This window comes from Panicum virgatum, chromosome 9N, assembly GCF_016808335.1.
Source record: "Panicum virgatum strain AP13 chromosome 9N, P.virgatum_v5, whole genome shotgun sequence".
Classification (NCBI taxonomy): domain Eukaryota; kingdom Viridiplantae; phylum Streptophyta; class Magnoliopsida; order Poales; family Poaceae; genus Panicum; species Panicum virgatum.
The window spans coordinates 12,545,078-12,558,673 of NC_053153.1; the positions used below are offsets into that span (position 1 = coordinate 12,545,078).

Consider the following 13,596-nt stretch of genomic DNA (forward strand, 5'->3'; position numbering starts at 1 on the left):
TTGTCGAACTCCCGCCCGTTGTCACACTGGACGACCTTAACGGTGAGGCCGAACTGAGTGGACACCCAGGCAAAGTGGAGGAGGGTGGGGAAGGTCTCAGACTTGGCACGCAAAGGAAACGACCAAGAGTAGTGCGAGAAATCATCGACCACCACCAGATAGTACTTATAACCAGAAAAGCTAAGTACAGGAGAGGTCCACAGGTCATAGTGAATAAGATCAAATGCATGCGTCGCATGCGAAGAAGAAGAAGAAAAAGAGAGCCGAACATGACGACCGAGCTGGCAGGCATGGCAGAGGGGCTCAGCAGGAGCCCTAGTACCAGGAACATCGGTACTACGACTGAGCTGAGCCAGAACGTCGCGTCCAGGGTGACCAAGACGGCAGTGACAGGTGGTGGAAGACAGCGTCGCGGCAGACCAAGACGGCCAGGGCGAAGAAGAAGGCGAGAGTGGTGCAGCGGAAGAAGGAAGGCGAAGGGTGTAAAGGGCCCCGTGCTGTCACACCGGAGTAGCGGACGCCGGGAGGCTGAATCCTTTACAGTGAGGTCAGAAGAATCAAACTCGATGGAATAAAAATTGTCAGCTGTAAACTGACGAATGGAAAGAAGGTTATGAACTATCTGAGGAGCAACAAGGACATTGGGAAAAACGAAAGGAGCCAGGAGCAGAACCCACGGCGGTGACAGGAAGGCAAGACCCGTCACCAACCATGATGGATGAAGGACAAGAGGGGTGTGGGGGTCAGATAGAGGAGAGGATACCGGCATGTGGGGTGGGGTGGAAGGAGGCACCCGAGTCGGCGATCCACTCGGTGCTGACCGGCGGCGTCCGCCCCATGGCGCTGAAGGACTGCGCGAACAGGGGAGCAGCAGCGGCGAGCATGGCCGCCAGCTGGGGCTGAGGACGAGGGCCCTCCTTTACCTTGAAACGGCCACATCGGGATGCGCCCTGGCCATAGGGTGCTGAAGGATGGCCAGGGCGTACCTCCAGGGCCAGGAGCAAGAGTGGGAGCTGGAGTCGAGGTCAGAGTGCCCCGACGGCCTCCGCCAGTACCACCAGAGGTAGCGCCGCCAGCACCACTACCACATCCGCCCCGACGACGACGCCCGCGGCCTCCCCCACTCCCGGTCTGGCCGGTGAGAGGAGCACCAAGGAGGGGGTCGATCCGGGATCCAGATCCAGAGGGCGGAGTCTGGTAGGTCTTGGCGGCGAGGAAGGCCGCGGCGAGAGCAGCTTCAACCGTAGCAGCGCCGGCAGCGATCGGCTGCCCGCTGAAGGCGGCGGCGGCGAACGGCGCGTTCGCGGGGGGCATCCCAAACGCAGGTCACGCAGCGGCGAGGGAGGCAGCGGCCCGCGCAGGGTCCCTGGGTGCTACGGCGGGCGCGGCGGGCGCGATGGCAGCCTGCGCGGCATGCGCGGCGGGCGCGACGGCCTGCGCCTACGCGGCATGTGCGGCAGGCGCGACGGGGGCCTGCGCGGCGGCGATGGAGGCGGTAGCGGCGGCGGCCAGGGCGGCCGCGAGGCGGGCGGCAGCGGCTGGCACGCCCGCGCCCGCAGCGCCCGCGCCGTAGGCGGCGGCGGCGGCGGCGGCTGCGCTGGGTGAGCCCACGGCCGCGGCGCCCGCGCCCAGGGCGGCGGCGGTAGCAGGGGCGGCGGCGTTCTCGGTGCGCGCGGCGCCCGCGGCGTTCTCGGTGCGCGCGGCGCCCGCGGCGGTAGCAGGGGCGGCGGCGGCCTAGGGGGCGGCCGACCCAGGGGGAGGCGGCGCTGGCGGCAGCGGCGCGCCCCTGGCGGGGGATCCCGCGGCGCCCAAGACGGCAGCAGCAGGGGATCCGCTCGCGGCCAGAGCAGAGGAGTGCAGGGGGGCCACGGCGGCGGCGCCCTGCAGGGACCCGCGGCGGCGGCGGGTCGGGCCTGGCGAGGGGGAAGCGGCCCTAGCGGCGGCGGCGCGCCCCCTGCGGTGGATCCCGCAGCGCCCAGGGCGGCAGCAGCAGGGGATCCGCTCGCGGCCAGAGCAGAGGAGTGCAGGGGGGCCACGGCGGCGGCGCCCTGCAGGGACCCGCGGCGGCGGCGGCCACTGGCTCAAGAATGGTCAGGGCAGCGGCCGGGCCGCGCAAGGCCGGCGCAACGCCAGGGGGTGAAGCAGGGGGGAAGGAGGGGAGGGGAGGGAAGGAGAGGGCCGGCGGCGCCGGCGGCCGGCCATGGAGTCGGCGGCGGCGGCGGTGGCCATGGAGCTAGTCTGATACCATGTAAGGAGAGGGAGAATAGGAGAGAATAATGACTTGTATTCCTCCAAACCCTAGAAGGGTGGGATATATAGTTCCTACACATGGGCCTCTAAATGTGCCTGTTGGCACTCCCTTACCACACTCACTCACTCTTGCAGGTGGAGAAGAAGAAGGGGAGAGGAAGAAGAAGCTCAGGAAGAGCACACACGGCAGTGGAGCTGCTTGAACCACTGAGCTGCAGCTACTCTCTCCTTTATACACAACCAAGTCAAGGTGAGTCATTTACAAGGTATGGCCTTACAGTGCTTTGCAACTTCTAACACTACTTGCTACTGCTGCTGCTACTACTTGCTACTGCTGCCATGCTGCTACTAGCAGCTGCAACTATGCTCACTAGTCTTTGCCGCCCAAAATCAAGTGGCAAGCCACGGCAGGTCAAAGAGGTAGAGCTACTACTACTATAAAGAAAGAGAGCAAGCTAGAGCATGGTGATTATCTAACAAATCTTCCCCTAATCGCATTGCTCTTGCTTGATTTCCTCAACTCCAATCTTGGTCCTCAACTCTGTGAGTCGAACGCGCCCAAGTGGCTTGGTGAGGATGTCACCGAGCTGTCGAGCAGTCTCGACATGCTCGAGCTTGATCTGTCCACCATCGACGCAGTCACGGATGTAGTGGAACTTGGTGTCGATGTGCTTGCTCCGGTCGTGGTGGACGGGGTTCTTGGCAAGGGCAATGGCGGACTGGTTGTCCACCATCAGGACGGGTGCCCGAGCGTCTTCTCCGGTGAGCTCTGCCAGCAGCCTCCCCAGCCAAACTCCCTGGCAACATGCCGTCGCCGCCGCAATGTACTCTGCCTCGCAAGTGCTTAGCGCGACGACCTTCTGCTTCGTCGATTGCCAGGAGATCGGGCACGCTCCAAGGAAGAAGAGCACGCCAGTCGTGCTCCGCCGTCCATCAACGTCGCCCGCCATGTCGCTGTCGCTGAAACCGATCAGCTCCAGCTCTCCCCTGCTCCTCCTTGGGTAGATGAGCCCGTAGCCGCGCGTCCCCGCCACATAGCGGAGCAGATGCTTGACCGCGGCGAGGTGATCCTCCCGCGGTTCCGCCATGAACCGGCTCACGTACCCCACGGCGAACCCAATGTCCGGCCGCGTGTGTGTGAGGTAGCGTAGCCCGCCGACGATGCTCCGGTAGCTCGTGGCGTCCACCAAGGGGGCAGTGCTGTCCTTTGACAGCTTGATCTTCTCCTCCATGGGCGTCTGGCACGCCCTGCACTCGCCCATCCCGCTCCGCTCCAGCAGCTTCTCGGCGTAGGAGCTCTGGCGGAGCGTGATGGCGTCCCTCCCCTGCTCCACCTCGATCCCGAGATAGTAGGTGAGCAGGCCGAGGTCAGACATGCGGAACATCGCCTTCATCTTCTTCTTGAACGCATCGATGTCACGCTGCTCTGTGCCGGTGACGATGAGGTCGTCGACGTACACGCCGACGATTACCAGTCCGCCCTTCGACCGGTGCGTGTAGAGGGCGTGCTCGGTGGCGCACTTGGTGTAGCCGAGCGTGGTGAGGCTGGCATCGAGCTTGATGTTCCATGCGCGCGGCGCCTGACGCAGCCCGTACAAGGCCTTGCGCAGGCGGAGCACCCTGTGCTCCTCGCCGGTGACGACAAATCCCGGCGGCTGCTGCACGTACACTTCCTCAGCGAGTTCCCCGTTGAGGAACGCCGATTTCACGTCCAGATGATGGACCTCCCAGCTCCTTGACGCCGCCAGCGCCAGTAGTAGGCGCACAGACTCCATGCGCGCCACCGGCGCAAAGACTTCTTCGAAGTCGATGCCCTCGCGCTGCACGAATCCTTTGGCCACAAGCCGCGCCTTGTGCCGCACCACCTCGCCGCGCTCGTTCTTCTTCACCTTGAACACCCACTTCAATCCGATCGGCCGGCATCCGATCGGCGGGTTCACAAGTTCCCACGTGTGGTTCTCCTCCACCGCCGCCATCTCCTCCAGCATCGCCACCCGCCATCAAGCCTCCTGCTCTGCTGCGGCGAAGCTCGGTGGCTCCTCTGCGCTGCCCAGGTGCAGCTCGAGATCGTCCAGCACCCGGGCCGCCTGCCCTGGTGGACTGGAATCACCGACGAGATCATCCACCGCGCGGAACCGGAGCGGCTCGCCGGAGTACTCCGCATCGACGTTCGAGGAGGCGCTCGGAGGAGGCGTGACGTAGTGGATCGGCGATGCTGAGCCTGGTGATGGTGCCGCAGGTGTGGCCGGCGACCCCGCAGGCAAATGCGGAGCCGGTTCCGCTTCCCCTGTTTCCGAAACAGGGGAGGCTAGAGCAGGGGAGCCGCCGCCTGGGCTCGTTGCCGCCGCACCTGAAGCAGGGGAGCCAACTCCTGGGCTCGCCGCTGCTTCCCCGTCGGCGTCCTCCCCGTCCTGGACCTCCACGTGCTCGATGATGAAGTTCCTCCAGGCTCCGCGCACTGCTTCCCCATCACCTTGCTCCTCCTCCCAACTCCAACACGCCGCCTCATCAAAAACCACGTCGCGGGACACCACCACGCGCCGTGCCTGCGGATCGTAGAGCCGGTACGCCTTGCTACCGCACTCGTAACCCAGGAACACCATCGGGCTGCTCCGATCCTCCAACTTGGGGAGGTTTGGCTTCGTCTTCTTCACATGCCCGATGCAGCCGAATGTCCTGAGGAAGGACACGTCCGGCTTCCTCCCGTGCCATGCCTCGAACGGCGTCATGCCGTCCAAGCTCTTGGTGGGCGCGCGGTTCAGAATGAACACCGCCGTGCTCACCGCCTCGCCCCAGAACGCCGCCGGCATCCTCTTGGCCTTGAGCATGCTCCTCGCCATGCCGACGACCGTCTGGTTCCTCCTTTCCACGACGCCGTTCTGCTGCGGCGAGTACGGCGCCGTGAGATGGCGTTCCACGCCTTGTCCGGCGCAGTAGAGCCCGAACTCGATCGAAGTGAACTCGCCGCCGCGATCCGTCCGCAGCACGCGCAGCTTCTTCCCCGATTCTGTCTCCACCCGCGCCTGGAACTCCTTGATCGCCGCCGGCGCCTCATCCTTGCTTGACAGGAGGTGCAGCCACATGTAGCGGCTGCAGTCGTCCACCAGAAGCAGGAAGTAGCGCCGCCCGCCGTGCGTTGCTGGCGTGATTGGCCCGCAGAGGTCGCCGTGGACGAGCTCGAGGATGTCGCCGGCGCGGTAGCTCGCCTTCTTGGGGAAAGGCAGCCTCCTCTGCTTCCCAGCGAGGCAGCTGTCGCAGAGCTCACCCGCGTGCTCGATCAGCGGCAGCCCTCTCACCATGCCTCGCCTCGCCATCCTGGCCAGAGCGTCAAAGCTCAGGTGGCCGTAGCGCGCGTGCCAGCGCCATGCGTCGTCGTCGCAGCGTGCCGCCAAGCACACCGGGCGCGCAATGCGCAGCGCCAGGGTGTAGAGGCGGTTCTTGCTCCGCGCGACCTTGGCGAGTAGCTTCCGCTCGCGATCTCTGATCCGGAGCACGCCTCCGTCAATCAGCACCTGGCAGCCTCGCTCGTCGAGCTGGCCAATGCTGATGATGTTGCTCCGGAGCTTGGGGATGAAGTACACGTTCGTGAGCGCCTTGTGCTCGCCGTCCTTGCACTGGAACACGACCGTGCCGCGCCCCTGAATGCCAACGCCGGAGTTGTCCCCGAACTTCACGGTGCCGACGACTTCGGTGTCGAGCTCGGAGAAGGCCGCGCGGTTGCCGGTCATGTGGTTGCTCGCGCCGGTGTCGAGGTACCACTGCTCCTCCGCCTCCTCTTCCGCCCGCCCGAGGTTGACCCGCGCGTGCGGTTCGTCGAGCTCGACGTGCCCGCCGCGGTCCTCTGCCTCGGTGTTGATGGCGCAGACCTGCGCCATGAGCAGCGCAGGCTCTTCCTCGTCATCCTGGGCGAGATGCGCCCTCTCCTGGCGCCTTGGCTCCTTGCAATTTCGGGCCCAGTGCCCGATTTTGCCGCAATTGTGGCACCGATCCTTGTCGGCGGCGCGATTGCCGCCGTCCTTGTCGGTCCCCTCAGCCTTCCGCCGCGGTTTGCCGCGCCGCCTGCCACGCGCACCGCTTCCGCCACCTCCGCGCGAAACAGAGGAGCCCTCCCCCTGCTTCCTCTCGCGCAGGCGCGCCGCCCACTGCTCCTCCGTGAGCAGTAGCTGGCCGCCGGCGGTCGTGCGGGCGGTTGCCTCCGCGCGATCTTCAACCGCCTTGAGCCGCCCGGTCACCTCCTCGATTGTGAGCGTGCTCATGTCGAGCAGCGTCTCAATCGAGAGCGCAATCTGCGCGAATCGCGGCGGCACGACGCGGAGATACTTCGCCACCGCCTCCTCCTCGCCGATGGCGACGCCGACCTGCGCTAGCTGGCTCACAAGTGAGGTGAGCCGCAGCGCGAAGTCCTCGATGGCCTCTCCATCGCGGAACGCGATTGCCTCGTACTCCCGCCTGAGCTGCTGCGCCTTCGCCTTGCGCACGCGGTCGCCTCCCAGCCGCATCGTCTCCAAACTCTCCCAGGCCTCCTTTGCGGAGTCCTTGGCGCCGAGCGGGACGACGTACTCTGTTGGCACCGACTTGAGGATGGCCTCCATGGCCGACTGGTCGTCTTCTTCGTCGGTGGTGCCCGTTGTCACCGCCGCCCACAGGCGCCTTGCCTTGAGCATCACCTTCATCAGCACCACCCACTCGGCGTAGTTCGTGCGGGTGAGCATGGGATACTGCGCGTTGCCGGCTTCCCGCACCGTCTTCTTCACGACGTACGTCGTCTGCCGACCACGCCGCTCCGGGGAACGCCCGCGCCCACGCTCACGATCCAGGGAAGTCATGGCCACCAAGCTCGAACACTCAAGCTCTGAATACCACTTGTTGGCACTCCCTTACCACACTCACTCACTCTTGCAGGTGGAGAAGAAGAAGGGGAGAGGAAGAAGCTCAGGAAGAGCACACACGGCAGTGGAGCTGCTTGAACCACTGAGCTGCAGCTACTCTCTCCTTTATACACAACCAAGTCAAGGTGAGTCATTTACAAGGTATGGCCTTACAGTGCTTTGCAACTTCTAACACTACTTGCTACTGCTGCTGCTGCTACTACTTGCTACTGCTGCCATGCTGCTACTAGCAGCTGCAACTATGCTCACTAGTCTTTGCCGCCCAAAATCAAGTGGCAAGCCACGGCAGGTCAAAGAGGTAGAGCTACTACTACTATAAAGAAAGAGAGCAAGCTAGAGCATGGTGATTATCTAACAGTGCCTCTATACATGGGCTCAATATACACCAACAGGCGGTATGGTTCCACCTATCCCTCAGAGCAACTTGTAATAAGATATTCAACATTTCCATAGCAAATGTTATGGATAGGTAGATCAGAATAATTAGAAATTACCTCCTCCAATACTGCTTTCACTTGACGAAGTTTCTCAACATGCTCGATATCATCAGCATCACTATCACTCTCCCGACCAGACCTAAAAATACAGGGCATTCATTCATTTTATATATTTCACACAAAAGAACGGTAAAAAAAAAGTAGAACCAACCAAACTAACTAGTTTGAACAGTGCATATAAAAATAGGATTAAAATACTTATGCCAGCACATTGTACCTGGTTGGTGGTACAAGTTGTCTTGTAGCATCTAGCAAATCTTGTAATTGTATAGCACTTTTCAGTTTCGTCTGCAAGAAGAGCCCAAAAATGTGATCAGTTTAGGAACCATAGAATAATAATTACAACTAAAGAAAAGCGGGTACCTCAGTTCTTGGCTTTCCGCCATTGTACTTCAACATCAAATTCAGGAGCTTTTCCTCTGTAACTTTCAATTTCACCTTCTGCTTTGGTGTCCGATCACCACTAAACAGATATGTGATGTCAAAATACAGCATTAACAATTTATCTGATAGCTGCCAAGAATTAATAGTATAGTATCCTTACTGGCGTATCACAACAATAACACAGCGTAGTTCTTCTGACTGCCCAAATGTGCCAATTATTCCACTTCCCTGTCGTGTGAGACCTTCAGTGGGTTGAACTGGTTCGGATTTCCAAGGAAGATTAGGAGGGATGGTTGATGAAAGATGAGGAGCTTTTGCATCAAGAAAGATCTTTCTCAAGATGCAAGCAGCATCATCATAATACCTGGATACAATTTGTCCAACCGATTCAGCACTCATTAAAGCCAACAGACATGTTTCCAAAGTAAAGAATATGATCTTTAAGAAAAACTACTACTTGTATGAGTTCTTTACAAAGCTCCATCCGTTAACGTCACAGACATACGATCTCCCATCAGACCTTAAGAGATCAAAACCACATACCTATGGAAAACAAGACCACAGATCAGAACATAAAAGGAAACTAGGAAATAATATATGATGATGTGAGATTAATCATAAAGAAATCAGCAGTATATTTGAATAGTTAGAAAGTATTTAAAAGTATGGATAGAAGGAAATTCTAGATTTTTCGCTGTTATTCCTTGTTAGAAAGAGGATTCTCAGGCTGCTGGCGCCAGCCCAGGGGTGTTTATAGTGATTGATTTGTATTAATGGTAGAATAGGCAAGGATGCCACGATTGGTGCTGCTCCATAAACCATCCCAAGAGCCTCCTGTTAGACTATAAATGTGCTGACTCCTTGGTTATTGGGTTTTCCCATTCATTTACCTAGTTCCCTGTGTTTAGTTATGGTGTTCACACTTGGCCCCTTCGGCCTATACTGTGTTCACACCCATGGCCTCTTGGCCTCTTCATCCTATATATATGTACTCACCTTGTAATTCTGAATTCATTGAGTAATGGAATTCCTTCATGGTATCAGAGCCTGGCTCTCCGAGATCTCGGAGGTCCTCGGCCTTCCGTTTGTAGAGGCGGCAGTAGTCGGCAATAGGAAGATCTCCTTGAGAAAAAGCACGGAAGTCGGCGTAGAGGGCACGTGTTGCTCCCTTGTTCTGAATATCATCCGCGGCCTCAATGAGCGATTTGCTGCCATCGGACTTCATCTTCGTCGCACAAATCCACTGCCAGCTTTTCTTCAAGTGTGTGATGACCATGGCCAAAGCGGCTCTTGCTACTACGCTACTCACCACCAACACCAAGGGGGCTACTTCCAGTGGTGCCAAGGGCTCAGCCCCCTTCTCACCGCAGCAACAGGGCTCCAACAATGGCGGCCACAAGCGTGGCAAACGCGGTGGCAAGCGTTCTAGCAGCGGCGGCGGCAGCAACTCCGAAGGCGGTTCCGGGCGCGGTTTCAACACCAGGGGCGGCCACACCAACAGGGGCGGCCACAACAGCAGGGGCGTGCCTAGCGAGGCTGCCTCCACTTCTGGTCCCTTCAGTGGCGGTGCGCAGCGACCAGGGTTCTGGCCCTCGTACCAGAATCCTTGGTGTGGCTCCATCCACATGTGGCCCGGCGCCCAGGGACCCTCGGCACCCCGTCCTCCACCCCTTGGATTTCCCCAGCAGCAGCAGGCGCTCCTGGCCGGTCAGTGGGCCGGCCAGTGGGGCGTCCCTTCTCCCGCTCCGATGTATGGGCCTCCCCTGGGCGTCTCCTCCAACGCAGGCTGGGATCAGCAAGCTCTGGCCGCTCAGTTCCAGACGATGCAGCTCCAACAACCCGCACATCATGACTGGTATTTTGATACCGGGGCTACCAGTCACGTCACTTCTGATGCCGGTATCATTTCTTCTACTACACCTTCTCCCTCTTGTCTTTCCACTATTGTCGTTGGCAACGGGAATCTTGTTCCTGTCACCTCTACTGGTGTTGCCCACCTTCCTCATAACTTACATCTTAATAATGTTCTTGTTGCACCTAACATTATTAAGAATCTTGTTCTATTCGGCAATTCGCCATTGACAACAATTGCTCCGTGGAATTTGACCCTTTCGGTTGTTCTGTGAAGGATCTTCCTACTCGGAGCGAGATCGTCAGGTGTGACAGCTCCAGGCCTCTCTATCCTTTGCAGTTTCCTGCCACGGCGCTCCTTGCTTCATCATCATCTTCACTTTGGCATCAGCGTCATGGACGCCCCGGTCCCGAGGCTCAATCCAAGCTTGCTCAGACTTCTTTCATAAAATGTACTAGTAGTTCTCCGAGTCTTTGTCATGCTTGTCAACTAGGTCGTCATGTACGCCTACCTTTCCATGCATCCTCCTCTCGTGCTACTCGCAATTTTCAGTTAATACATTGTGATCTTTGGACTTCTCCTATTGTTAGTGTCACTGGTCATAAGTATTACTTTGTTATTCTTGACGATTGCTCACACTACTTATGGACCTTTCCTGTTCGTCTTAAGTCTGACACCTTTTCCACTTTGTCTCATTTTTTCGCTTATGTTCACACTCAGTTCGGGGTCACCATTCAAGGCGTCCAATGCGACAACGGTCGCAAGTTTGACATTCTTCATGCCCGCTCTTTCTTCCTGTCGCATGGCATCCACCTTCGAATGTCTTGTCCCTACACTTCAGCGCAGAACGGTAAATCTGAACGCATCATTCGCACTACCAATACATGGTTTCGTTCCCTTCTTTTTCATGCGCGCGTTCCCCCATCCTATTGGGCCGCTGCTCTTGCCATGGCCACCGACCTTCAGAAACTGTTTATTCAGCTCAACCAACAGGATTTGAGGACTCGGCCCACCCAGATTATGTATGTCGCCTTAAACGTTCTCTCTATGGTTTGAAGCAAGCACCTCGCACTTGGCGTAGCAGGTTTGCCTCCTTACTCAAGATTGGGTTTGTCGAGGCTAAGACGGACACCTCTCTCTTTGTCTACCACTCTGGAGCTGATATAGTCTATCTATTACTCTATGTTGATGATATCATCCTCACTGCCTCTTCTACGAGTCTTCTGCACCGCACCATCAGCAAGAATTCTCTATGAAGGACCTTGGGCAACTCCACCACTTCCTCGGCATGCAGGTTCAACATACCTCCTCTGGTCTGTTTGCAAGCCAAGCACCACTCCTATTGATCTGAATCTCAAGCTCTCTACTGATGGTGCTCCAGTTTCAGATCCAACAGATTACCGTAGCTTGGCAGGTGCTCTCCAGTACTTGACTTTTACACGGCCAGATATTTCCTATGCTGTTCAACAGCTTTGTCTTCATATGCATGACCCTCGGGAGCCTCATCTCGTTGCTCTCAAGCGAGTCTTGCGCTACATCAGCGGCACACTCCCTTTGGGCTTGCTCATCCGACCTTCATCCCACTCTGAGTTGGTGGTATATTTGGATGCTAATTGGGCAGGCTGTCCAGACACCAGGAAGTCCATGTCTGGTTATGCTTCCTTGGTGACAGTCTTGTCTCTTGGTCCTCTAAACGACAGAACACCGTTTCTCGCTTCAGTGCTGAGGCTGAGTACAAGGCAGTTGCTAATGCTGTTGCTGAGGCCACTTGGTTACGTCAACTGCTTGCTGAGCTTCATGTTCCTCTACGCAAGACCACTTTGGTATATTGTGATAATATCAGCTCCGTTTACATGTCTTCAAATCTCGTTCAACATCAGCGCACGAAGCATATTGAGATTGATCTCCACTTCGTTCGGGAGCGCGTTGCTCTTGGTGATGTCCGCGTTCTTCATGTTCCCACCACTTCTCAGTTCGCCGACATTTTCACCAAGAGACTTCCGGCTGCTAACTTCACGGAGTTTCGTTCCAGTCTTAACGTCTGGTCTCCTGACGCTGTAACTGCGGGAGCGTGTTAGACTATAAATGTGCTGACTCCTTGGTTATTGGGTTTTCCCATTCATTTACCTAGTTCCCTGTGTTTAGTTATGGTGTTCACACTTGGCCCCTTCGTTCACACCCATGGCCTCTTGGCCTCTTCATCCTATATATATGTACTCACCTTGTAATTCTGAATTCATTGAGTAATAGAATTCCTTCGCCTCCTTGCCTATATATGTTGTACTCCTGTGTATCTTAATCAATCATACAATTTTGCCCCACAATCACACTCATTCATGGTATCAAGAGTCCGGGTTCTCTCCCGGATCCAATTTCCGCTGCCCTAGCGCGCCGGCCGTCTGTCATGCTGCGCCCAGCTTCCCACCTCGCGCTGGTGTCCAGCTGTGATGCGCCCCTCCCTGCCCTAGCTGCACTGCGCTATGGCTGACGCTGCGACAACCGTCGATCCCGCCGTTGCGCAGGCCGCCAAGGAGAAGGCCGCCGCCAACTCCAAGGCCAAAGCCGCCGCCGATGCCAAGCCAAGGCCACCCTGCGCGCCGAACACGCGGCCGCCCGCCAAGCTGCGCGCGATGCCGCCCTTCAACGCGCCGCTGCCGCCGACGCGGAGGCAAAGGCCGCCCTCCTGGAGCGCGAGGCGGCTGATGCGCGCACCTGGGATGCCTTCGCCCGCGCTGCCCAGGAGCGCGCCGCACTTGGCGCGACCAACGACGGCGACCCTCCCTTCGACGAAGATGCTCCCGCCTCGGACGTCTCCGACCCCAGCGATCTTCGCCAGGCCCTCCTCATGCACGAAGCACTGCATGCCCAGACGGTGGCTGTCTAGAACATCTGGGCACTCGTTCCGATCATCCTCGACCTCAACGACGGCAACTACAATCGTTGGCGCGATCAAGTCCTACTCACCGTCGGCAAATACTCTCTGCAGGAGCATGTCTTGCAGGATGACCCGGCGCCCGCCTTCCCTGATTGGCAACGCATGGACTGCGTTGTCAAATCGTGGATCCTTGGCACCATCACCGACAATCTCGCTGCTGCCATCTCCGCCCGGGCCTCAACCGCCCGCGCCACCTGGGTTGCTTTGGAACGTCACTTCCTCACAACCGCGAGACACGCGCCCTAGTTCATGAGGCCCGCTTTCGCTCCTTCGTCCAAGGCGAGCTTTCCATCGCCGAGTACTGCAAGGAGATGCAGTCCATGACGGACAGACTTGCGAACCTAGGCAAGGCTGCCACCGACCGCATGCTCGTCCTTAACATCATCTGCGGCCTCAACAACCGGTTCAAGGCCATCAGGGTGCACCTTCGTCGCGCGCGCCCCTTCCCCACCTTCCTCGACGCCAAGTCTAATCTCCTCCTCGAGGAGCTCACCATGGAGCACCAGACATCGCCGGTGACGGCTTTGGCGGCTTCCACAACCTCCCGTGCCCCTGCGCCCCAGCCCTCCAGCGGCAGTGCTAGTTCTGGGGGTTGTGTGGAACATGGCGGCGGCTCAGGATCCGGGGCGGCGCTGCACCAGCATCCAAGAGCCGCCACAGCAAGCGCGGCGGCAAGCACGATGGCAGACAAGGTTCCAGCGGCCAGGGCTCCAATGGCCAGGGCGCACCAGGCGGCGGCCAAGGCCGTTCCAACGCCCCCACCCCCTGGCCCTCCTTCTACAACCCATG

At 58.5% G+C, this 13,596-nt stretch overlaps 1 protein-coding gene and 1 long non-coding RNA gene across 10 annotated transcripts in view; one reads left to right on the plus strand and one right to left on the minus strand.

Annotated features, from left to right (window-relative positions):
* The window catches only part of LOC120690163 (inositol hexakisphosphate and diphosphoinositol-pentakisphosphate kinase VIP2-like), a 38,428-nt gene that overhangs the window by 11,183 nt on the left and 13,649 nt on the right, over positions 1 to 13,596 (minus strand). For all 9 annotated transcript variants that reach the window (XM_039972704.1, XM_039972708.1, XM_039972706.1 and 6 more), the window contains 5 exons: positions 8,478 to 8,563; positions 8,181 to 8,384; positions 8,000 to 8,099; positions 7,854 to 7,924; positions 7,634 to 7,715 (listed from right to left, as the gene is read on the minus strand). In XM_039972704.1, the coding sequence (XP_039828638.1) occupies positions 7,634 to 7,715; positions 7,854 to 7,924; positions 8,000 to 8,099; positions 8,181 to 8,384; positions 8,478 to 8,563 (543 nt within the window). The remainder of the gene's footprint in view (positions 1 to 7,633; positions 7,716 to 7,853; positions 7,925 to 7,999; positions 8,100 to 8,180; positions 8,385 to 8,477; positions 8,564 to 13,596) is intronic.
* On the plus strand, positions 2,342 to 7,458 carry LOC120690165. The gene is made up of 3 exons (XR_005681607.1): positions 2,342 to 2,500; positions 7,153 to 7,264; positions 7,373 to 7,458. It is a non-coding gene; the product is annotated as an uncharacterized LOC120690165 (long non-coding RNA).